At 44.9% G+C, this 26,841-nt stretch overlaps 1 protein-coding gene across 1 annotated transcript; it reads right to left on the bottom strand.

The window, feature by feature from the left end:
- Nucleotides 1-3,494: 3,494 nt before the first annotated feature.
- RGS8 (regulator of G protein signaling 8) lies at nucleotides 3,495-25,834 on the bottom strand (the record flags this gene model as incomplete). Its single annotated transcript, XM_084249106.1, has 5 exons — nucleotides 3,495-3,677; nucleotides 4,937-5,103; nucleotides 22,275-22,339; nucleotides 23,124-23,225; nucleotides 25,809-25,834. The coding sequence occupies 5 exons, from the start codon at nucleotides 25,832-25,834 to the stop codon at nucleotides 3,495-3,497; spliced, it is 543 nt and encodes a 180-aa protein (XP_084105232.1).
- Nucleotides 25,835-26,841: the final 1,007 nt, after the last annotated feature.

Here is a 26,841-nt window from a genome sequence, read left to right as displayed (position 1 = left end):
CCAGAGGCAGACTCCAGGACGGGCAGCTTCCTGGTTATTGTGCTCATCTGCACCTGAGGGTGCTCTGGCCCTCTAGGCCACACTACTGCTGTGTTTTAAGCTCAGTTGTAGCTTCTCAGATCAGTGCTTCTTAACCTCACCTGCACTTGTGGAGCTGGAAACCTGTTGCCTGGGGCCCCACCCCAAGCTGTTCTGGGAGGGACACAAACCCAGTTTTCAAAATTCCACCTCACTCCAACGGTGACTCCAATAAGCAGCCAAGTGTGAGAGCCAATCTCAGATGGTCCTTGTGCAAAAAATTGTCCAAAGGCCACTACCTATGTGGGGGCTTCTTTAAAATGCAGATTTCTGGGCCCCACCCCAGGTCTATTGGACTAGTGTCTAGTGCAGATCTGGGAGTCAGCATTTGTGAGAGAGTTTCTGAGTAGGCCCTGTGCATGCCAACATTTAACGGTCACACTACTCAGAGGAACCTTCCTTACCCCAGAGACTGCATGAGGTTAGGAATGGTTGTCATTGATTGTGTCTTACTTAGTTTGCTGAGAGCAACAGGAAATCTCAGACCAGCCCCAAAACACATTAACACTCAAGTGGGGGTGAAAGTCCACTCAGGGATGGAGAGAAATTCCAAAGGTCATAGTTCTGCCCCTCAGAACCCACTGCTCTGACTTGCCTTGGGCCTTCGCAGGGTCCAGGATGAGAGTCCAGAAGGCAGCCCACAACACAAACCCAGCAGGAGGGGCAAAGGAAGACGTTCAGTGCAGGAGAGGCACCGGGTGCCTACCTAGCCAGGTAGATGAGGGCTCATGGAAGAGGAAGTAGGAGGGAGGGCAGGACGGGGGCCATGGAGGTCAGGGATGAGGTATGTTTGGCTATTGCTCTAGATGTTGTAAACATTTCTCTTTGTTTCATCACAGACCATCATCTGGGTTGGCACAGCCAAAGTGCTGAAAAGTCGGCCTCAGAGCAGAGATCTCTGTACCTTGGTGGGAAGCAGGACATCAAGGGTTTGAGGAAAGCCCCACCCCAAGGGAAGACCATCTGTGGTGTGCTAGTGGAATGCTTACAGATAACACACACACACACACACACACACACACACACACACTCCACAGGAGTACCACAAATACAGCTATCACACTCCTCTACGCACAGATATGTGCCCACATACCTTCACTTAGCGGCAAAATTCAGGATACCGAGAGGATACTGAGCTTGGCCTTCACATTCCCCATGGTGGTAGGAAGTCGCCAGGCACCGTGATACTGCCATCTGCGGCCTTCATTCCACCATTGTTGGCAAGAACTCTGGGTCCCAGATGAGGCTACCACACAACACCCTTGTTCAGACTCTTCTCCTGGGGACAGTGGAAGTGGCAAAAAGGCCCCTCCAGAACATTTCCTATTTTTGTAACTGTGCTGTTCCAATTTCCATGCATTTCATATTCAACAGAGTTGGCAGCACATGCACATTTCTCATGTAAACAATGTTTAAAATACCCTGTTTGAGAATTTGATCATTAAATGAATTCTGGCAGCTTTAGCTAAGAATGGTTTTTTGCCAGTGGGGGCAGGAAAATACTACCTGATCTAACAAGGAATACCCACTCAAGGCTACAGAGTTCTTGAATGTGAAATTCCGCAGCTCTCTTCAATGTGAGGACTAAAATGCATGTGTTTTTTTCTCTCATGATGGTTCACAACAACATGCCAACCCTCCCTCATCGATGCAACACACAGAACAGTGGACCCTAAAGCCACTGGGACTTGAGAGCCTTCTTGACCTTATCTAGCTGTAGCTAAGGAAGGAAGAGATTCGTGAAGTTATTGGACAGGAACAAAAACACTGGGGCCTGCCACATCTAAAGAGGCCTAGCCATCCGCCCCCCCGCCCCAGCCCCCCCCCCAGAAGAGAGTGCTTCAGCCTTGTCTAAATCTTACCCTGCACTCCAGTGCTTATGGCTAATCATGTGCTGTCTCACTGTGTTAAGCCGAAAGTTTTGGAGATCTACAGTGAATCCAAATCCATGGGCTGGGAAATACCCATAGAGCCACCATCACATTCTCTTGATTTCGGTTCATCTGGAGAGCAGCCTCTTCCAGACTCCACATCCACTTCCAGGTCTTCTTACTGAAGATTCATCTTCTTGATACTGCAATCTTGTGCCAAAGTCAGCTCTTTGACTGGGCAGCTAAAGTAGGTTCCATGTGTCTCACTCATCCGCCAAGGGAGTTTGCCAACACATTTCCAAAAGCAGTCCCAGGGTCCCCTGAAAGCATCTTAGGAAGGTTCTCCACATCCAGATGTACATAGTGCTCTTCTTAGCCTCACCTTCTGCTGTATGTTTAATCCCAAAAGGTCAAAGATCAAGAAAGAAGCTGCTGAGTAGGTGGTCCTCATTAGAGGAACCTATCTAAGAAAGCATGCTCCCAGGAAGCAAGCTGGAAAGAGAGTGACAGCCTACATTCCCATTCTCCCCCATCGTACCTACATGACCTGCATGGAAGGGGTGATGGGCAGAGACAGGGAAAGTAGTAGGCACTGTGAGAACTGTCTGCACTAGGGGGATTTACCTCCCTTTGCCAAGCTGTCTCATTCTAAGAAATCAGTGATACATGGTGCCACAGGGTGGCAAGGGCATAGAATACATTAAGCAACAAGAAGGTTCTGTGGAGCCCCATTGCACAAAAATCTACTGACACTACATTCCCTGGTCATTTGACTTTTGGAAAACTTCTCAGCTGAATTTGCAAGCTGTGTCTTTCCTGGTAGCAGCTTCACTTCAGAAGTCAAGTGGGACGTCTCCCAAGACCCTTTCTGGAATTGCAAGGGTAGGAGAGCCTCGTGAATTTCTTAGGCTAAGAAGGGCAGTGGTCACAGCTTTTCATACTGGGTTAATAGAAATGGAAGAAACAGTCAACTCCATGGAGCTGGCCCCTTTGCCCAGAGGCCACCTGTCAATGACAGTGCTGGAAACCTAGAGTTCCACAGAGACCTCTCTCCTAAACTGTGAGGGCCCAGCATCTAGGACTAGCCATTATATTATGACAATAAATCACAAACATGAGCCAGTATCTTCTAACTGCTCCTCGTAAAGATGCAGGACCAATTAGGGTCAGGAGTCCTAACCAAGGAGGGTGTGGGAATGGTGGAAATTGCATTTGCATTATTTACAAATTGGCCCAGCATAGCAAATCTGCCTTCTCAGTGGAGATGACCCAAGGCATTATGGAGGACAAGTGGCTGACCCAGAGAAGGTGGACAGCAGCAAGGGGCTACCACTAACCATACGCAAACATGGGTACATGGAACAGGGTCCAAGCTCTGGTGGCAGGATCATACTTTGGAATGGCCCTTCACCCCTTTCTTGCTCTCCCAGCCTCCCAACCTAAACGCCTCTGCTTTTGAACACTTATGACATTTCACATTAGAATATGGTCTTGGCAGCAAGGGGTAGGGGAAAGCCGATGATCTCCGAGAGTCCCATCTGAGGTCTAACTGAGCCTCCTCTGGCTTTGGGACAGCAGATCTAAGTACATTTTGGACCTCAGGAACCTGGGGTAAGAGTCTTTCTCCATGAGGCTGTGCACTTTTCCCTGGGCTTGGTCAAAGCAAGTCAGGGATGGCTCTTGCATGTTCTTCCTCGTGGCTTCTCGGGTCTGGAAGTCTATGTTTACCTAAAGACACAAACAGAGAACGTGGTCACAGGCCCTCCAGGGCCAAGGCACTGAGCAACTGGTCTTTGCTATGTAATAATTATTACTGACAGCATCTTATCTGTGCAAGGTTATTCATGCTTTTTAAACTGTCTTTATGAAGTCATCCCTTTTGATCTTAATAAGAATCCTGGGAGGTCTGAAGACCATGTAATTTTTGTCACAATTTATAGATAAGGACCCTGAAGAAAAAAGATACGGAAAAGCTGGTTTAAAGTGGTGTGGAAAGTTAGTAACTGAGCCAAGGCAAAGCCCCAAATCATTTAACTCCCAGTCCAGGGGTCTCCACGATGTTAAGCAATGGATTAGATTAGAGACAAATTAATGTGGGTTTCCAAATGTATGGTTGGCCTCTTGTCTTTTTTGAACCATTAAGGAAACAAATGCACTTGGGAAAGAGACTCTGGTTAGAAAGTACATCTCTGTCCCAACCAGTGTGGTATTTAGTCGGCAAATTCCTGGCCAGTGGCCAAAGAGCACCTGCATCCCAAGCCAAAGCTTAAGTGGAGATCTCTAGGTATGTAATGAACCTAAACCCATAGGTAGCAAATATTTGTCTTCCATCAATACCTTCCAAGTGAAATTCTGTTTTATTACTCAGGACAGCAGTATATAGAAATTCGTTATGTATTATAAATAATTATAATCCATTATCATAAAATAGTATTATTTTTATATAATTATTATAAAGAATATACTTATTTTTTAATAGGCAGTGATAGATTTTCAATAGGGGCTTTATCTCTAATACTCAGAGTAGTTTGGAAAGGTAGGTGATACTATACCCTTTTACACTGGGTATAGAACATTGGTAGAAAACATGGTTAAAGGAGGCCAGGTAACTTAACCAAGATTATGCAGCTAGTGAGTGGTGGAGCTGAGATTGGAACAAGACTCCAAAGCAGAGGCTCGTTATGCTTAGCTGTGCTGCCTTCCACTGGGAAGACTAACATGGACTCAGTGACCTCTCTCCTTGCAGTTTCTCTATAAAAACACAGTTCCTGCTGGTACCGGTTTAACTGACAGACAGTAGAACTCCTTTTATGGAAATCCTGGACTCTGCACCTGAAAAGTGATCCCTTTTTCATGAAAAGCCATCAGAGTAGAGCGGCTCAGTTCAGAAGCCCCCATCAAGCCTGGTTCACATTCCCACGAGGAGAGGGATATGAGTCAGGAGCCATGGACAGAAGTCTGACAAATGCTCGCCACTACCAACGCACCTCCCTCGGAGCTTGCACGTCCACAAACTCCTCAAAGATTCTATGGGCCTTGGAGACCAGTTTTGCAGTTGACCTGGTCTTCTTGAACTCCTCACAGGCCAACCAGAATTCCAGGTTCTCCTCGCTGAACTCCGTCTTCAAGAAGGCACGGAACGCAGCCACCCCATCTGTGGATGTGGAGGGAGGTGGGAAGGAAGAGAGATAGGAAGACATTTAGGCTCAAGAACAATAGGAGAAAGAGAGGAAGGTAGTAATAAGATGAGGGGGACCCTGAGTGTCCAACTCCCATCTCCTCCACATCCTCCGGAAGCCCTATTCTCTTAGACACACAGGTACCTCAGAAACAAGTTCTGCTTCTCTTCAAGAGTCATAGTGCTATTAGGAGGAAGTGTTTAGGAAGCCATAGTAATGACAACTATAGTAAAGCTTGGTCACTTCTAACCAGGCTTCAGTGGTCCTGCCTGTCCCCTAATGGAGAGTTGGCTGCCTCCAGGTCTACTGGGGAGCCCACATTTCAAATGAGCCCAAACAAATGCATCAATCCATCCCTTGCCTTAGTTCAAGTCAACCGCCCTGAAAAAAAAAAAAAATGTTACAAGATGAACTAGAAAGGGATGAGAATGCTTCTGGACAAATCCTTCACAACAACCAGAAATATGTCTGAAAGTAAACCCCTACTGAAATTCAGTAAGTGATGCCATTCCATTACATGGGCGTGGTCTCCCAATTCTTAAAAAGTCTTTGAGGTCTCTATATACTAAGGATTTACTTCTATAGACCCTTTATTTTAAAAGACTTTGTCTATCCAATTATATGTTTTCATTCATGATACAATATTTCTAGCAAAGGATTTAATGATTAATATACCTGTTCATTTTTATTACTCAATGCCATGCATATTGCCTAACAGAACTTCCAACTGGAATAAGATGAACAGGCTTATCACATAGATTTGGAAAAGGGAAATCACATTCATTGTAAGCCTATGCATCCAGTTAATGTTTTTATTTTAAAATGCTTTTTTATAAATTACCTGAAATCAAAGAGTATGGAAAAACGGGACATGATAAAAAAGTGTTTCCCATCAGGCAGGATAGGGGTAGGAGAGGAAGGGGAGAGTAACATAGATAGATACAAAAGAGAGGGGGGCTTGGCCTCCCACCCCCATTCCTACACTGGTTCCAAAACCCTGAGAGGGAGTAGGAGCTCAAGATAAACTTGGAATCAAAGTGAGTATACGTGACAGGCAATGGTTTGGCAGAGAAATGGCGCGAGAAAAAGCCATTCAATTTCACAATCTTTGTTTTAAACTACTGCCATACAAAGTACTGTTCAGCATCATGGGAGCTAATCATGAGATCCTAGCCCATAAAATCCCTGTGGATGCTCTTCTTGCCACACCTTACAGCTTCCCAGTGTCTCAAAAAGGAGTTTCAGAAGGTTTCAGAGTCCAAGGGAACTCGATTTGAGAGCAAGTCTGCCTGCCAGGAGGTGGCCCCTGTTTTCAGAGGGGCCCTTGGGGCCACAGCTCACAGGCAGAGACTGGATAAGAAACCATCTGGGGTTGTGGAAGCCTCAGGAAGATGTGGTGCCCATGAGGATCAAGGGGATTGGTTAGGCAAACAGGCTCTGAGTGAGGAACAGCTCACGTGGACCAGAGCTATGGATGTTATCAGTGGACACAGGGAGGACTGGAGACCACAGACCAGGGTCTTCCCCTGCTAATTTTCCACTGTGATCAGAAGTAAAAGGGTGGGGGTTAAAATACTGTTCATTTATTTCAAAGTACAAATGCAAAGTGACTTGGAAGAACCTGTTGTTCATAAATCAGAAAAAAAGAAATTCCTTGAATGGGAAAGTTTGTTTGCTGCTGTAGATTTTATTTTATTTTACAGTAAGAAAATAACCTTTCTCCCTTCTTGGATAGTATTTGTAAAGATCATTCTGCTAAGGAAACTGTGTCTGACCCCGCACCAGACAAGGTGCAAACATTATCTCTTTGCATCTAGGTCTCAGCTTTGTTCAGTCTTCAAATGGATTCAAAAAGAGAGAGAACATCTACAAAACACTCTCAGGAATATTCCGTTACTTCCTCTCATTTTATAGACGAGAAAGCTGATTCTTAGAGAAGTGGTTTGACTGAGCTCCTGTAAGAGTAATATGCGGGTGCTCTTTTGAATCACTGTTTTTGTGTCCTTTGGGTAGATCCCTAGTAGTGGAATTGCTGGATCGTATGTTTATTGCAGCACTATTTACAATAGGTAAAACCTGGAAACAGCCCAAATGCCCAAAAATAGATGACTGGATCAAGAAGATGTGGTCATATATACACCATGGAATAGTATTCAGCAATCAAAAAAGATAAATTCATGTCATTCGCAGCAACGTGGATGGAACTAGATGGAATTATGCTCAGTGAAATAAGCCAGAAGGAAAAAGAAAAATATCAGATGGTTTCACTTATAGCAGGAATATAGGGGAACCAAATAAGACATCAGTGTAAAAAATAATAATAATAGCAGTACAAAGCACAACAATGCAAAAACAGACAATTATAAACCAGAGACATACTGCAGGGGAGGAGGAGGGAGAGGGGAGAGAGGGAGGGAGGGGGAGCACAGGGGACTGTGGTGATGGTGCATGGGTGCCTTGGGGAAGGAAATTCTATGGGGACACAAACTGAGGGGGTGGAGGAAAGCAAATATTGTCTAAAAAATGTAAAAAAATGATAAATGTGGAAAAAAAAGAATAATATGTGGGCCTCCCCGGTGGCACAGCAGGTTGAGCGCAGTGCTGTGAAGCTGTCCGCAGCCTCTGCAGCGTATGTTTGATTCCTGGCCAACCAGGGAGCTACCCACATGGCACAGCAGACCTCTCCTGTCATGCCCACTGCTCTCCTTAGCAGTGTATTTCAGTCAGTCTGCCTGTTCTGCTCCCCACTCTGTCTCTGGTGAATCCTCTCATCCCCGCATCTCTGGCCTGTACCCCATTTTTTTGTGGGACCCTCGCTGGCAGCCGGGGAACGACCTGGCACTGCAGAGGCTGCGGGCAGCCTCTCAGCCCAGCGCTCAACCGCTGCGCCACCCGGGGAGGCCCGCCCCATTTCTTGCATGAATAAATAAAATCTTTTAAAAAAAAGAATAATATGCAACATTCAAAATATATGAGGATGAGGGGGTGGGGAAGGGGAAAATATCTATGAGGAATACTAACTCCCAGTCCAACACAATAAGAATGCCATGTCCATTCTTTCATTTATTCATTCATTTGTTCACTCTTATGTGTTCCAGGCATGTTGCTAGATGCTAAAAGCCAACACAGTTAGACTCACAGAACTCACAATCAAAGGGCAGAGCCAGTCAAGAAAACCCGAGTGTGGTGCAGTGTGATAAGTTACATAATAGGAAAAGCATAGGCTGCGTGCAAGTAGTCAGGAGAAGCAGCCAGCCCAGGCCTGAGGAGGAAAGGGAAGACTTATAGAAAGAAGAAGCTTCTAGGTGAGATAAAAGTTGAAGAGAAGGAAGCTCAATGAAAGAAGGAAGAGAAGATGGAGAAGAGAATTGCAGGAAGGGGGAACCACATAAGTGAAGACTTAGAATTCAGGAAGTTTAGTTGAGTAATTAGAAAGAGTTTAGTAAGACTAGGGTCTCTTTTTCACAAAGATGGTGCTAAAAAACTAGAAGGAAGCCCCTGTCCCTCTCAGAGCTGAAGCCAAAGCAGAAATTTGGAAGGCCAAGAAAGCAGTGCTGAAAGGCATCCACAACCACAAAAGAAAAAGGTTCTACATTGCCACCCACCCTCCAACAGCCCAAAATACTGTGGCTCTGATGGCACCCCAGTTATCCTTGGAAGAGCACCCCCAGAAGAAACAAGCTTGACCTCTGTGCCATCATCAAGTTGCCCCTGTCTACCAAGCCAGCCATGAGGAAGATAGAAGACAACACATCTGTGTTCATGGTGGATGCCAAGGCCAACAAGCACCAGATCACACAGGCTGTGAAGAAGCTCTGTGACACTGACATGGCCAAGGTCAACACCCTGACCTGACCTGGGGAGAGAAGAAGACAAATGTTCCATGGACTTGTTGACTCCCATGCTTTGGATATTGCCAGAAAAGTTGTGTGGTCATCAAAACTGTGTCAAGCTGAATAACTATTTTTTTTTAAGATTTATTTATTTATGCATACAAGAACCGGAGTACAGGCCAGAGATGTGGGGGTGCGAGGATTCACCAGAGACAGAGTGGGGAACAGAACAGGCATACTGAATGAAATATACTGCTGGGGGAGCAGTGGGTGAGACAGAAGAGGTCTGCTTCGCCATGTGGGTTGCTCCCTGGCTGGCTGGGGATCGAACTCATGCTGCAGAGGTTGCGGATTGCTTCATAGTTCAGTGCTTAACCCCTTGCACCATCAGGGAAGCTCTGAATAACTTTAAATATAATTTTTTTTCACTAGAAAAGAAAGTCTGATGCCTAATAATAATAATATGATAAATAATAACAGTAATAAAGCTAAAGATTATTGAGCTCACTTACAAGATAGACATATCCCCAGAGGTCAGAGACATGGAAGGGTAACAGCACCACAAAGGCCAGGGAAGAGAATATTTCAAGGAGGAAGCAGCCACGACATCCAGTGCTAAACAGAGGTCAAGCTACTTGTGGCCTGAGAAAAGCTCATTAGCTGCAAAGACAGACCCAGCAGACCGTGCTAGGAGCAATTTCAGTGTGATGATGACTGTCCTTACTACACTGTGGTGAGTGGGGTGGTGATTGAGAAGGAGGAAGGAGAGTTAACTCAGATGTCTCTTGTAAGAAGGGGAGTAGAGAGGCCAGAAGGAAATGAAAGGAAGCAAGAAAGAGGATTTGGGGGGGATTTTTTGAGGTAAGTTAGCCTTGTACAAGTTTAAATGTTGATCTGACCAGAAAAGTGTTGTTGAGCAAGAGGAATTGAAATTAAAAATATAATCGATAAAATGGTGCTCTTAGGAAGGTAGGATATGTAGGTCTTTGAACAGAATTATGAAGGAGAAGAAAGGTGCAAGGAAGTTTCTAGAAGGTGTTTTTGTCTCATTTTAGCTGGAGAAGGGATGGTAGAATTTTATTTTTATTTATTTCCATAACGGGCAGGACATTTTATTTATTTATTTATTATATGCCATGCTTTTTGGTGGGCAGTTTACAAACACCGGCTCATTTATTTTCTCAACAATGCTGATCTATCATCCTCCATGGGCAAACACTAATGTTTACAGGAGATGAATTAAAGTCCCAGCTACACAGCTGGCAAGAAGACCCAAGTATCCCTCCCAAATCCTTATGACTCCAAAGCAAGATCTCTCCAGATGTGTTTGTAGGCAGAAGGGGGAAAGAACAAAGGAAGAGAGAGAGCAAGAAGGCAAAAGATTAATTATCAGGTAAAGGCACATTCTAGAGAATGAGAGGAACCAAACAGAAGTGAAAGAGCTTGTTTTCCTTACAACAAAGATAGAGGAAATAAAAGAGAGAGAAAGGGAGTGAATGAATACAAAGAGAAATTATCAGGGCAGGGCATAGTTATGGTGCATCAAGTTAAACAACCTTCATCTTTATTGATTGGGGCAAAGCCCCTGTGAAGATGGCCTCCTGCAGATACTGGGTTTTGAGGATATGATACAATCTTGCAAGTCTAGTGAAACGTGCATAAAGCAATAATTTAAGATAACTGAGTAATTATAAGTGCAGTGTATGTGTAGCGGACACATCCAAGAGAGTAGGAAGTTTTCGGAGAAATAACTTAGGGAAAATGAATAGGAAGATGATCAGAAGCAGGCAAGCCATTATGAAGGCCTAGATCTCAGCTCCTGGAGAGGGTTGCAATGCACCAGGAACAAGAACTTCTAGTTTTGGGGTGTGTCCATCATTCAAAGACAGGACCATCAGTTCAGGCTGGCAAATGAACGTTGAAGCTGGAGAACAGCAAAGATTTAGAACCTGGCCATTAGGATATAGATAAAGAGAAGAAGTAAAAACAGGAGATTTAAAAAAAAAAAGTGAAATTAGAGAAAAAACCTTAATAACTACAGCAAGCATTTACTGAGTCTCACTTTGGGCTGGGCACAGCACCCAATGCTATATAAACCTGTGGTACTTGCTCTTCATAGCAAAGTTATAGCGTAGGTCCTGATATTTTGGCCATTTTGTAATAGCAAAAAAAATGAAGCTAGAGAAGTTAAATAAGTTGCTCGAGGGCACAAGGTAAATTGTCAAGGATGGCAAATGACGAAGACAGTATCTGTATGAATCAGTGGTCCTGCCGCCAGCTCTGCAAGATGATGGGCTCCAAGTATGTCTACACCAGAGGGCCGATGGTGGGCTCCGAGGATGTGTACACCAGAGAGGGCTGATGGTGGGCTCCAAGGATATCTACACCAGAGGGTTGATGGTGGGCTCCGAGGATGTCTACACCAGAGAGGGCTGACAGGAGGAAGAGGGGAGGACCACTGATCATAATACAAGGAGCCTGTGAGTGGCATCATGGATGGCCATCTTTCCAGCAATGAAGGAAACTGCTTGTGGTGAAGAGAAAAAGAAAATGTCACTGAGGAAGGTGGAAAAATGAGAGCAGAACATAAAGACAAGAAAGGGCTGGAACAGCAGAATTCAGCTGAATTACACTGAAAGCGACTGAGACAAGCTGAGTGGGGATGGATGGCCAAATATGTGGACAGCTCACCTCCAGCTCAAGGCTCACTAGCAGCTTCAGGGACACAGCCCACCGAACTCTGCCTGTCCCACCCACCAGGGGACACCACTGTCTCAGAGGATAGCACCTGAGCAGAGTCACACCCATATCCAGCTCCATGATACTGGATAACATCAACACCTTCATATGTTGAGGACTCCTGCCGGCCCAAGTGCCACACTGCCAAATTACCCTCAGTCAACTCACTTCGTCCTCACACCAACCCTCTTATCAAGGCAGAGGTTCTGCAGCCAGAAAACTGGGTTTAAATCCTATGTGACTTGGGAAAGTGCCTGGACGTCTTAAAGCCCAAGTCTTCCATAAAATGGGAATACCGGGATCTACCACATTGGATTGTTAGGATTCAATGAGGGGACCCATGTAAATGTGCCTGGCAACTCATGGGAAGCAGTCAGAAAATGACTGGAAGTTTGTTTTATAAGTAAGGGAAATGAGACTTGGAGAGCTTAAGGTAACTGTCAGTGGTCACTTGGCCAGTAGAAAGTGGAAGGTGGACACACACGCACATCTGCCTGCCTCCCCTCTGGTGATGGCTGGCAGGTCCCACAGTGTCACTGCCTCCAGAGGAAGGATGAACAAACAACTCCAAGTCAGGTCATCACACCAAAAGAATGCACAGCAGAGCACACGCACTATTTGACTCACAGAGCCAGGGATTCTCTACAGAAGAGCACAGCTTCCATCACTTCCGTAGTGAGCTGAGATCACCAGGTGCCACCAGTACTCAGGACTCTACTTAAATGCTCTTCATCCCACAGTGCTGACACCCACCCTCTGGGCCACTCCAGCGATGCTGTGGCTTGTCACAGAGTGGACAAGTGCCTGGCACAACCGTGGCCCAGATACACTGCCACAAAGCCTGGGACACAACCTTGTAAAGGTGCATTTCCAGGCAGGCTTTGTGGGAGAGGGAGAGGCAGCAAAGGAAAAGAGCACTTGAAATATGCCAGTGATTTCAAAGCAAGAGCTTGAGAAGCAATGGGAAAGGCGATCACAGCCTTACACTCTAGAATCCTTTCAGGGAGGCTCTGGCCCTGAGAAGCAGCAACTGGAGAACTGGCTGGCAAGAATGTCCCAAAAGGCTCACAGAGCCCCCAGACTGCACCTGCCGGCAGCCTTTATGCCCTGCTCACCACCCCTCTGAGCCCCAATTCCCCCACAATTCCCTAGCCCCAGGGACAGCTCTGAGCAAAGAAGGGGTTGGTGGAGGGGGTGTGTGGGGAGGGTCACTTTGCAAAGACAAACTTTACCTGGACAATGGAAGCAAGGTCACTCACCCCCGCACCCCCTTCATCCTGGCCTACAGGACCTGCTCCCTATAACCAGAGAATGTGGCAGCAGGGTTTCTATGCGCAGACCATGTGTTCCCACCTGGCCCACCTTTCCTGCTTCTGTGACCTAACAAAGGAATTTATGGGGCTAGAGCCAACAGGAGGGATTTCATCTTCCCCTCTCTATCCTGGCCTCCCCCTTCTAGCACCTGCCACTTTTTCCCAGCAAGTGCTTTTCCTCCCTGACTCCTCAGCATCACCCTTGTCCCTCCTCTTTTCTTCTATCTTCTGTCCCACATCCTTCCATCTTTCTCCTTCTCACTGCCAGGACTGTCTCCCTCCCTTCAGCTCATCCACTGTAGTATGTTAAAGTGCGGGATGCAGCTTAGCTCTAAAGGGCTTGTTGGTACCTCCTGGCATCTTTCAGCATGACCTGCTTTGAGTTGTCTGTGTTTCCTCTGCCAGGGCCTGCGCACCCCAAACCCTCCCGCTACACTCAGGAAATCAACCAGAGGTCCCCACCCCACAGATTTCAGACAGCTGGACAGAATGACTTCTCTCCGACCCTGAAGCATCCTGCCTGGGACTGTATCCTGACCCTGACACACACGAGCTAAGTGTGACCTTGGGCAAGATGCTAAAACTTTGTGTGCCTCAGTTTCCTTACCTATGAATCACAGATCCTAACAATACCTGCTCCAGGGGGCCAGTGGAGAGGAGCATACGGACCCACATGCAAACAGTAACCATTATTCCTGTACTTGGGTGGCTTCAAGAATCATACTATGCCTGAGCATACTGTGAGCATACTGTGCCTGATTCCAAAAAACAGAAAACAGGGCCTCCCCGGTGGTGCAGCGGGTTGAGTGCCACGCTGTGAAGCTGTCTGCAGCCTCTACAGTGCGGGTTCAATCCTGGCCGGCCAGCGAGGGTCCCACATGGCACGAAGTCCTCTCCTGCCTCGCCCGTTGCTCCCCTTAGCAGTGTATTTCTGTCGTCTGTCTGTTCTGCTCCCCACTCTGTCTCTGATGAATCCTCTCACCACCCACCCCCCTCCCCGTGCCTCTGGCCTGTACCCCAGCTCTTGCATAAAAATCAATAAATAGTAAAAAAAAAAAAAAAAAACAGAAAACAATCTTGGCAACTTAAAGTTGAACGGTTTAGGGAAATGGGAGCGAAACAGGAATCACCTGCCTTTTCTTTATTTTTCTCTGGTTTTCTATAGTGACCCCTGTAAAAAGTCAAGTCTCTAAGAGCATCACATATTTTTTGAGATTCATGTCCATGTAGTCACAGGAAGGAGGGGGCATGGGTCCAAAATTCCTGAAGCTCTGGGCAGGATATTGGCATCCTCCTGAGCATGCACAGAATCTCCAAGAACACACCCGTGGCCGCACATGCTGCCGGCCTTCTCCCTCTCGTTCTCTGATGCGGAGCGCTTACATAAGGAAAGAAACTGGGTCGCCATGAATGAGCAGTGCAGCTGGTGCAGCAGGGAGGGGGGCTTAGGTAACAGTTCGAGGTCCAGGAGCCCTGATGTAGCTGGCATCAGGGGTGGGCTTGAGCCTAAATCAGTCCCTAGGCCTGGAAAAATACAAGCTTACAACAAAGACATTTTTTTCCTTTTGTGCTCTGTTTATCAAAGTGCTGTCCTCCAAACCAGAGTCCTCCAGCATCCCTAATCAATTAGAATAATAAAACCTGATGTATGGGTTCCAAGGCCAGGCAGAGGAGAGGAGAAGAAAAAATATTTATAAAATCCAGATACATATACTGCTGGTAAAGTCCAAACCTTTGATTGAGAACAAAGTTCAAGACTTTGAAATTCCTGATGAAAATAGCATCAGAATCACAGCCTTTTTGTAGCTGCTACCTACAAAATAAAGGTGTTTACAAATAGCCAAGGCTAAACAAGATGTAGGTGGGAAGATTATTTAGAGAAGAAACTATTTCCAGTTACTGACATTTATTGACAAGCAATTTGTATGCTAATTATACATCAGTCATTTGTTTCAATGAACTCCACTTTGTTAGTGTATATAGAGTAAGATGATAGATTTGAATAGTAACAGGACTTGAAGGTTGTTAAAGACTTAGCACCTAGAAGGACCTACGAGATCCTACAAAGAAGCCCCATGTGGGAAACAAGAAACAGGCTCTGAGGTCCCTTATTCCTAGGACATGATCACAGAAACTCAGGAGAGCCTGGGTCTTAGCACTCCGATACCCTTCCTTTTTATCAGGCAGAAGCTGAGTCAAGTAACAGAAAAAGCAAGCAACTATTATAAGAAATTGGCAAGAAATTTTCTATTATAAGGGAAACAAAGGGGATGTCCCTCTGATAGGATGAGAGTTCAGCACTCACAGATTATTCCTTTAATACAAGGACGTGTTATCAAATCCATGTAACACAATCTGTAGCCTAAAGGCTTTCACAAATGAAGTGTCCAAGAGGAAGAGAAATCATACTGAATAGGAAAAAAATATTTGCACACATAAAACTGATAAGGGACTGATATCAAAAATCTACAAAGTGCTTACCTGACTCAACAAAAACAAAGCAAACAATCCAGTCAAAAAAATGGACAGAAGGGCTAAAAAGACACTTCTCCAAAGAAGAAATGCAAATGGCCAACAGGTATATGAAAAAATGTTCATTATGACTAATTATCAGGGAAATGCAAATCAAAACCACAGTGAGAGACCACCTTACACTAGTGAGAGCGGCCCATATTAAAAACTGAAAACAATACATGCTGGCAAGGATGTGGAGAAAAAGGAACCCTCTTACACTGCTGGCGGGAATGTAAACTGGTCCAGCCACTATGGAAAGCCGTGTGGAGGTTCTTCAAAATACTAAAAATGGATCTACCATATGATCCAGCGATTTCACTCCTGGGAATCTACCCAAAGGACACAAAAACACTAATCCAAAAGGAAACCAGCACTCCTATGTTTATTGCAGCACTATTTACAACAGCTTAGATTTGGAAACAACCTAAATATCCCCAAACAGATGAAAGGATCAAGAAGATGTGCTCTATATACATAATTGAATACTACTCAGCGATCAAAAAAAAGATAAACCTCATGCCATTTATAGCAACATGGATGGAGCTGGAAGGGATTATGCTAAGCGAGATAAGTCAGAAAGAAAAAGATAAATATCAGATGGTTTCACTTATATGTGGAATATAGAGAAACTGAACAAAAAGTCAGGAAAAAGACAAAACTTGCAAAAGTCATAGATCTGAGGCATACAAGGAAGGGGAAAGAAAAGGAGTCAAAACAGTGAACGGAAGAGCACAAGGGACTGTGGTGATAGATCTCCATGCCAGGGTGGTAAGAGAGCTGCAGGGACTACTTCTGAGCGAAGTCATACACTGTACAAAAGTGAACAATCACGTAAGAAAATAAATAAATAAACTTAATTTAAAAAATTAAGTATCCAAGAGTATTTGTCTATTTGATTTGGTATAGGAATAGTATGGGGATATTAAATTAAGAGAGTATATAAGATTCAACAACTGGACTTTTAAAAACTCCATTCCCAAAGGAATTCCCACAAACATTGAAGGGAAATTGGGAAGGAATAAGAAAGGAATGTCAGACCCTGCTGTGGCATTGTGGAATCTGAGAAAGACCACCCATAATTTTAATACAATCCCCTCTCTATCCCGTGTTCAATCTCAAGCTGCCCATGGGAACAAGGAGCTGACAACATCTCTAGCAAACAGGAGGTAAGAAATGCGGGCTTCCAAGGACTCTAATGTGTCTCACTATGTTCACATCATCATGTTAAGCATTTCACAATCATAATCATTTTAATTCTCACACCTTTACAAGTCTCCCCTTCACCTTTTACAGAAGAGTAAAGTGAGGTGTACAGATGCTATGTACTTTGTCCAAAGTCCCATAGCTGGTTATTGAGACTACTGAATTGGAGGGCGCTCTAATCGCTTTCATTCAAGTCTCTTACAACCAGCTTTTGCTAGTTGCCTTCTCTATTCCAGACACACCCATCAAGGCTAAATACACCCACACTTCTGGGTGCAAATACAAACTACTAGCAAATTAGCAGGATGGCAAGGAGATGTTTCTTTTCCACCCAGCTCTACTTCACATTCACACAGCTCATTCTAACCCTTATCCTCCTGCATCCAGAGAGCACATCTGCTGTGTTTGTTTCTTTGCTGTGAACACCCTTTGCCATGCCTGCTATGTATGTGACATCTGCAATACACAAGTGGCAATGAGCCCTCAAAGGGCTGCTCTGCCTGAGAACTGGGAGAAGCTGCAAGACAATCTTTAGGGTGTTTCATGGGAAGCATGGGCCGCCTGCCTCAATAGAATGATCCAGAGTCATGGTTTTTCTTGTGTTTCAGAGCAGTGATTCTCAAGCTTGGGTGGGGGAGGAAAGAAGGGGAGGAGGGATAATCTTACTGACGGCCTCCTACCACCACCCCCAGATTCTCAGTAAGTCTGAGACAAATGCAAGAAGTTTTCATTTCTCACCAATTCCCTGCAGCTGTTGTTGCTCCTTCCCTGGGTCACATATTGAGTAACCCAGTTCTGGAAACATTTGTCTTAGAGAGGGTTGTGGGGAGGGCTGTGCAGCCAAGGGAAATCTAACTGGTAATCTGAGTATTTTAGAGCTAAGGACCATGTGGATAATGATTAAGGAGCTTCATGAACTGGTACTTATTTATAGTGTTTGTTTGCTTGGGATTTTCTGCTTGATTGCTGTGTGGCCCACTTAAGTCATTATATTTTCTATATCTCAATTGTTATCCCAAAGGTGAATAATTTTTTTTTTTTTTTTTTTTTTGGTGGGACCCTTGCAGGTGGCCGGGGAATGAACCAGCGCTGCAGAGGCTGCAGGCAGCCTCGCAGCCACCAGGGGAGGCCCTTTAAAACTAAGTTTCTTGGGCCTTCCCGGTGGCACAGCGGTTGAGCGCTGGGTTGCGAAGCTGCCCGCGGCCTCTGCCGTGCCGGTTCGATCCCCGGCTGCTCCCCGGCCACCGGAGGAGGGTCCCACATGGCGCGCAGACCTCTCCTGCCACCCGCTGCTCCCCTCAGCAGTGTACTTCGGTCCTTCTGCCTGCTCTGCTCCCCGCTCTGGCTCTGGTGGATTCTCTCACCCTCCCGCGCTTCTGACTGTACCCAGTGCATGTATAAACAAAACAAACAAACAAATAAATAAATAAAACATGCCTCTATTTAAAAAAAAAAATAAAAATAAAACTAAGTTTCTTTATTGGTCTCCTTTTTTTCTTTTTTTTTTAAAAAAAAAAGATTTATTTATTTATTTATTTATTTATTTATACAAGCACTGGGTACAGTCAGGAGCGCAGGAGGGTGAGAGAATTCACCACAGCCAGAGCAGAGAACAGAATAGGCAGACTGATGAAGTACACTGCTGAGAGGAGCAGCAGGCGGCAGGAGAGGTCTGAGCGCCATGTGGGACCCTCGCCTGGCGGCCGGGGATCCAACCCGCACTGCAGAGACTGCGGGCAGCTTCGCAACCCAGCACTCAACTGCTGTGCCACCAGGGGAGGCCCAGTCTCCTTTTGTTCAAGATGGATACAAATATAGCAAATGCAAAAGAGTTTTTGTAGTTCTATTCTTCTAACCTGGCCTTCCCAGGGCGTAGGGGGAGGGAGGGGACAAAACAGCATAGCCCCTCTCTGCTTCTTACAAAATAACAATACAAGGTCAAGGCTTAAAGGGATCTGGAGGATTAAGTACTCAGAAATCCAGGTTTGACAGGGGTCAGGCTGACAAGAGCAAGAGGAAGGAGGAAAGAACTCTGTCTATACCTTCAACTTAAAACTAGAATAAATCCAACTTTTTTGTCAACACAGCAAAGGAGGGAGGAAGGGAGGAGAGAGAGAAGTGGGAGAAAGGAGAATGGATTCAGAGTTAAGAACTGAGTGTCCCATTAAAAGCTGGACAAATAACAAGAATATACCAGAACCTCATGAAAATCAAAGCAGAAGACACACCCTGGCCTCCAGCAATCTGACAGGAAAAAAATCCCCCACAAACTGAGCGGCTTCACTCTGCTGGGTATGAGCTTGGAGGCAAAACGATCTCTGGATGGACACACACGTACACCTTGGGGGCAGACTACATGCTCAGCTCACAGACACCAAATCTAATTGTCACCAGAAGAACAAGAAAGAGATGCCAAATTAACGCACAGTAGAAATTCTTCCTGATCTAATGAAGCCATCATCAGTTTCATTTTTCATTTGTTAGTTAAAAAAAAAAAAAAAGAGCATTTAGCAAGTGGTTATCTCCCAAACCTCAAAGGGTACTTCTTCAGCTTTGTACTGCACTTGCAGCAAACGTGATTAAGAGTAAAATGGCTCCAGTATTTGCTTTCCAGATTTCCTTTTATTCCAAAGTTAAAAAAAATAGCCAAGCTGCTTTTATTGTGTTTTAAATTTAAGCCTATGAGGTGTTTGCTGCACCAGGGACCTGCTGGGGAGAGAAGAGGCTGGTGTTATTTGTATGCATGTCCCTCTTCTCAGGCCACATTGTCCTCTGGTAAGGGGCTGTCCCGGACATCTTTGTCTCCCACCCCCACAAACTCCCCAATTAGCTGCTTAGCTTAGATTGTGTACATAATGTGCACTCAGTTCACCTCTTTAAAATAAGTGAGTGTCCTAACACCTAGGCAGGACAGGCAGGGGAATGATGCTCTGTAGACTGAGAATGGGAATGAAAATAATGACTTGAATTTTCTAAATTAGAAAACTTAGGGAGGGTAGCTGCCTGGGTGAGGAGCGTTTCCAGGGAGTAGGTTCCAGATGCACATGCATTCTTCTGGAGTCCAGTCATTCAGCAATTCTCCTCTCTGCTTTTTAGGACATTTTTGTTGTCTTAATTGCACACCTCTGATCAACTGCTGCTCCTCCTAAGGGACCAGCACATGCGCAATCCCTTTGGAAACGCTTCATCAGTCCTAATTGAGTCATGATCCTAACCCAAATTAATTAGACTTTGAGAAAGTTGTCAACACCCTTCAAGGTAACCGGGGCTCTACTCCTCCAAAGCCTTCATGGAGAGTAAGAGTTCAAGTTCTAAAAGCTTGAAATTCTGCCAGTAATCCCTATATAAAGACCCCTTTCTCACAGACATCCACTTCATTGGCTTTTCATTTCTGTACTAACAGACATATTTCGGTGCTAAACAGAAATAAAAACAGAACATCAGACGCCAAGAAGGATCACAGCACTTCAAAGTTCAAAAAGTCTGTTTCTGGAATGGTTTTACAAGCCAGCAATCTGGTGTCAGCTTGTAACCTCTTAGTAGAACCCCCAGCTCAACAAAGTGTTCCTGCATTCCTGGAAACCCCAAGCATTCCCCACAGAAGCAGAAGCAACTACCTCCAGGTTTAAAAGTAATTTTAAACCACTAATATTGCCACCACCACCATCTCTAGTGGCTTAACATTAATAATTGGCAATAAAATTTGCAGCCTTATGCTCAAGGCATATGAATTTTTGCATTTGATAATCCAAAAGCATCCATTAAAAAAACCCCAGCATATTCTTACAAAATACCTTTAAATACAGAACCCAAAACCATATAAAGGTATCCCCTTATTAAGCACCCAGGTGACAGCACACAGGTGTTTCTATCCCCATTTTAGAATGAGGAAATAACCTTAGGGACTTGAATTAAGTGAGTCAGCCATAAGGCTGAAATAGAAACCACACTTCAAGATGACCTTGAATCAAATCCAGCCAGAGAAGAAGGTATAAATTGATAGTGACACTTATTTAGCTTAATGTGACTCCAGAAAAATAAGTCAGAATAGCTTCATTTAAAAACACAAGCTTCGCTGTCAAATCCTAAGTATTATGGTGCATATGCCATTACCTTGGCAAACCAGCACATACACTTGCTGTTGGGGGTATCGCCATATGTTGTACATGCTGGATCTATGCTGCTTTATCTTCCTTCCTAAGTGTGATCCATACAACACTAAAATGACTATTTGCCTCACAAAATTACTTGCTACAATATGTGCTTATTCTAAAATTTTGCATTTCATTTCTAAAATCTATTCAGAAACATTTGTTAGTTTTTTTAGGCTCAGGGGCAGTCAGAACTGAGGGAACTGCTCATTCAGTGGAAAGTAGAATCACTTCTAAAGACATCGTCTGAAAACTAAGTGAGTCCATCAAGGCCACTCAACTATCGAAGTAGCAGAGCAAGTGAAAATCAAGACACATGGGATCTGACCCCCAGCCAAGGTCTTCGCTTCATGGTACAAAATCATTCCTCAGTTAAATAATCTTATACCCTTATACCCAGCAGTCTTATACCCTACACTTCCATCCACTAATTTTACCACCATCACTGTCTCTAGTGGTTTAACATTAATAAATGCATTAAAATTTGCAGCCTTATGCTCAAGGCCTATACATTTTTGCATTTGATAAGTGGTTAAGTGGAAACATAGGTCTAAACTAAAATCAGCCCATCAGCTTCCAGATCAATTAGGACTTCTAATATTCACAAGACAAGTTAAATGGAACAGAGAATATCTGTGTGAAACCTTCCTTTCTTTTCAAAAGCCCTCTTCTTCCCGTTATTTCTGCTCTCCCATTCCACATATTTTGTGCCATTGCACCCAATGAATTTGGACTTGCCTGTGATGTAAAAAAACACAAGAACTGAAATGTTTGGTCACCATCCAAGTGTCCTTCCCACACCTCAATATATACAAGTATTTCTGTCTTCGTGGGAAACAAGAGGTATTTTCAATAAGGAAGGAAGAAAAGGGAAGAAGAGAGATAAGAGAAGTTGTGTCTCAATAAAACTTGCACCCAGTAAGAAATTGAGGGGTGTAATATAGCTGGGGTGTAAAACCTCCAAACAAAAAGTAATAAGAAAATTCAAAACTCTGCCAACTCCAGTGAATGACAAAAAGCACAGAATACTCATTTGACAGGTGAGTAACCCAAGACCCTCCATGACTTGGTGGTGGGGGGATCATTTAATTTTATAAACCAGATCTGGGATGGAACCTACACTTTCTCTTTCCTACTGAGCCCATCACGCCAACTCCCTGAGCTAAATTCTCTCTTGCTAAAGCTGCTGAGAACACAGAAACTCCTCAGGACAGTACTTTCAACCAAGAAAATTGAAGAGAGGGTCCTCTCTTTCCACTGCAGTTCAATGATGCACCTCTGGGCAGAAGCTCTATGAGGGCAGGGCCTGGGGCTCACTGGGGCCAAAGCACTAGACCTGGGTCAAGTGGACTTGGTGCATTTTTCACTAAATGGCAACACAAATTCTACTTACACTTATGGGAGAGAAGCACATCAAAGGAGTCTGCCCACCTCGTGGCTTCTTCTGTGGATAGTCTCCTGGGAAAGAAGAAACATCTGTCTTGAGCATTTCTGAATTGACTTCTCCTGCAGCCACTGCTGAGATGGCTTAGGAAAACAGGGCAAAGGGGCAAATGAAGACTACGCCCAGAATCCTGCAGTCCTGACTCTGTAAACAGGAACATTCCTAAGTAACTGAGCAAAAAAAAAAAAACAAAACTCCAGATTGGAAGCCAGTGAATTTAGGATATTGGCTTGTAGTCTAAAAGACAGAGCCAAGTGAGCACGTGGTGTTAATGTGTCTTGATAACAATGGAAAGAAACTGGTCTCGGAGTTGAAAACATTAAGCTCGTCCCGTAATTCCTTCACCTCTAAGATGGGGAAAATAATGCTGTCCTCACCACAGAGCTGTGTGAGGGGTCAATGAGGTAACATCTGGGATGCCACTTAACACAGTACCTGCACTGTATGGGCCCTGAGTCCCTCCTACCTGCATTTCCGCAGATTTTTAAAGTAGCTTTGAGAGTGCTTCCGAATTGAGAGCATAGACTGACAATTAAATAGAACCAGTAAGTACTTACCGTGGAAGCTTTCTAAGAGTGGTAGAAAATATGGTTTACTTAAATGTAAAAGGAATTAAGTCATACATCTGAAGAGGAAAATAAGCATACTTTCACTCACATCCAGAGATAGTAAGGAAGCTGGTCAAGAGGCAGGGATTTGCTGTTGCTAGTCAACAACTCACTAGGGAAAAGGGAGTAGGTAACCCCTAGTGGGCACTGGCTGGGGGACTCTGAAATGTCATGTGTCCATACTACTCACTTTAGAGCCCGGTTGGGTTTGTCAGGAAGAATCGCCGTGAAATCACTACATGAGTCTGACTTGTGAGAGAGACATCCCAGTCGCGTCCTCATCCCTTTGTTCCTGCAACAAGCAAAGGGTAGGATGGGGACTGTCACGCTAACAGCTGTCAGCTCTAGAAAGGGTCCCTGGAGCTGCTGCTGCAGGAGCCAGCATCCTCCCCCCACTACCCAAGGAGTCGCCTGAGGATTTCCTGATTAAGAGGAGAAACTCCTAAAAGATCAGGGGACAGACTCACTCCCTCTTTCTTTTTTTCTTTCTTTTTTAAGATTTATTTATTTATACATACAAGAACTGGGGTATAGGACAGAGTTGCAAGGGGTTAAGACACAAGCTGTGAAGCTCGCGGCAGCCACTGCAGCACGAGTTGGACCCCAGACAGGGAGCTACTCACTCCCTCTTTCTGACTAGCAGAATAAGTCGTAGGTACCCTACCCCTAGAGGCTCAGTGCTTTTTAAAGCTGACACGTTGATGGTAAGTCAATGAAGGTCATTAGCTGGGAAGCATTCTAAATTAGGATTCTCTGTAGGGAAAGGAAACACAGAGATGACAAAATAACAATCCACATTTTGCTCTCCTGCTTGGAGGATAAGGTGGCAGCCACAGCAGCAGCTCCTGATTGCAAAGCCCCATAAGTAGTCCCCACACAGAGAGCAGAGGGAAGCTTGCATGCCCCTGGGTTACATAGCATAGAGTCGCAGAGCACAAAGAATGGGGGCTTCCTGGTAGGTTGACTCTGACTCAGGTTCTGCCTGCTCATCCACAGCCCTGGAGACCTACCTGAATGACTAGACCAGAAAGGATGATGCCTGCTGGTGAGGAGAAGAGCAAGGGCACAACCAGCAAATGCCATCTCTTTTACTTACTGAACTAAGCTCTTCTATTCTTACTTCTATTTGGGCTTACCGCAAACTGCATGATTAAAGTTTTAACATGCATGCTCAAATTTTCCTATTTGTTCTTTTCCTAAGGCCTTGACACTAAAATACTTATGGGCTGTGGTGAAAAGTTATGCTGATGCCCCTTTCTGGCTCCAAATATTACCTCCTTTCATCAAAGATCAACAAAGATTTAATCTTTAACCAAAGATTGACAAATGACAGGCCTGTAAGCTACCTGTTTGTATAAATAAAGTTTTATTGGAACACAAGAACAACCATTTGTTCACGTAATATCTAAAGCTGTTTTTAAGCACCAAGCAGAACTGGGCAGTTCCAATGCAAACCATATGGCCCAGAAAGTCAGAAATATTTACTCTCTGGCCCTTGGCAGAATGAATTTACTGACCCCTGACGTTTAACCATAGTAACTCCTCACGTGGAGGACAAAGTTAAGGGTTTGGAATAAACTCCTCAGGATTTCAGGGTGACATCAAAGGGGACTGCCACATGCACGTTGGTAATAATTTGCCACAGAAATAGTCCTAGATGATGTCATTCCCCACAGTAAAAGGAAGTCATTCCAGCCTGGCTTTGCTTCCCTCTTTTTCACATTTCTTGGACCTGGACAGAGATGTCTGAGGTCACCGAAGTTAATCTCTTCCTTTCAAATGGGTTTTCATCTCTGACTTTGGTCTTTGTTCACAGAAATTTTATCCAACTAACGTCCACTGGAGATAGTATTATACTTGACAGGAATGGACAATATTTGTACTCCATAGCCTATCTCTGAGAGGTCTTTTAAGGCTGGAACATCCAAGTTCCCAGAAATAGCCCTTCTTCTGCAGAAAACTGGGCCTGCATTTCTCTGCTCTCGCCTCTCATCTCAGCAGGATGCACTGGGAGGCCATCAATCTTGTGGCAATTCAAAACTTTGGGCCCAGCCCTTCTTTCCCCTGCCACAGTGGGCGTCTGAGTCCACCCACAGATAACAGGGGGCTCCGACACCAGGCCATGCAAGAAACTAATGAAGGACCCTTGAGTCATCACGTCCCTTGAATTCAAGCACATGTCCTACTCAGGCTGTAACCAGCCCAGAACTGACTGGCAGTGACGAAGCTCATCTCTCAGAACTCCAGTATCATCAATCATAGAACAGTCAGGTCAACGTCCCCAAAGAGCAATTAGGGAGATTTCAAAAAATGTCCCATCATACCAGCCACCTAACAGGCTTAGCAAGGACCCATGTAAAGGTGCTACTTGTTACCAATACACCTGTGATGACCCCAAATCATTTGCAAAATTGTTTCACGAAAATTCTTTGGGGCAAAATGTTTTAATTTTCCATCTGATCTAGTTGAGACCTGAGTTATAAGCTGGCTAGTTAGTTCTTAAATCATGAGAGCAGAAGCAAGAGTTAAGGGTTATGGGTACTTAAAAAAAACAAAACAGCTTGCCCTCATCTTTTGTCCCTGTCCCAGTAACTCAATGAGACCTCTCAAGGGTTCAACAGCAACTCATGCACAGTACCATTTCACAAGTCACCCCGTCAGCAGGAGGGGATGGCACTAAGGCAGGTCCTGCTTGCACGGTCACAACTTTGCAAGAAGCACCCTGGGAAATGCACCACAGCCCACTCAAGGAGGCAGGGGGAACAGATGCAAATGGACTGCTTCTGGGCATCAAAGGCTGGTCAGACAGCAGGGAAGGCAGGAAGGTGGAGGACGAGGACAGGGCAGTGCAAGAAGACAGGTTAGCATCAGTTACCTGCGTGGCATCAGTAAAGCGGCCATATAGGCCCCCGCTTACAGTTACCCCTCTGGCTGGTTTGCAGGGACGGCAGGGCGGGAGGTTAGACTGCGAGGCACAGGGATTTACCCTTTCACGTCCTCTCACCTAAAATCAAAGAATTTGCTGTAAGAGGGGGCCACCCTCTTATCTGACTGTGCTACAAACACTCTCACAGGACTTTCCCCCAGTGGAATACCTACCCCCACGTACCCCACCCCCAAGAAATCAGCTTCCTGTGAGCAATGGAAATAAACCCCGGATGGACAAGAACAAATTGTTGAGTGACCTTCCATCACTGGCTGATGGCCCGAAGTTCTAGCTCCCCAACCACCGGCCATCAGCAGTTAAGTAGGACATGTATCCCATGAGAGGGAGGCCTGGGCCTGGCAAACCAAAAATTACTGTTCTCTTTGTCTTACTTGAGAGGACCCAAGTGACCAGCCAGCCGAGCGTGGGGGAGGGGAGTCTCACTTGTTCCAAAATCATTTGGGTGGCTGACTGTCCTGAGTCATGCCCCCCTTGAGGAGAAATTATCCTGGAGGTGGGAATGCAGAGACTTGGGAGGGTATGAGTGAGAGGAAAGTGAGAGGAAACAAATATGCCCATACGGACACTGCCTGGCCTCCTCCCTCTACCAGGGGACGTGCCCACTTCTGACCCAAGGCAGGGAGGACATAGGGAAGGCATTGAGGCTAGGGGCTGACTAAGGACCCCATTTTTGGTGCTTCCAACCTTTTGTTCCCACAGAAGAGAACTGAGAGGAAGAAAGTGTTCCTGGAGAACTCATGATACCAAACATAGAATCCATTGAACAGAAACCCAATTTCAATTATTTTGATATTGCCTTGAACAGGTCATAAATACTTTTAAAAATAACTTCTCTGACATTACATCGTGAATAAAATAAAGTTTGCTTTGTTAATTTTTTTTTTAAATTTCGTTTTGACTTTGTGTAAAGGCTCAACCCCAGGAGAGTAGTTTTTTAATTCCCTGAGAACAGGGATATTTT

Source organism: Talpa europaea (genome assembly GCF_964194135.1).
Source record: "Talpa europaea genome assembly, chromosome: 12".
Classification (NCBI taxonomy): Eukaryota; Metazoa; Chordata; class Mammalia; order Eulipotyphla; family Talpidae; genus Talpa; species Talpa europaea.
Note: the sequence above shows the minus strand (reverse complement) of the source record. Positions and strands in the feature narration are given on the sequence as shown.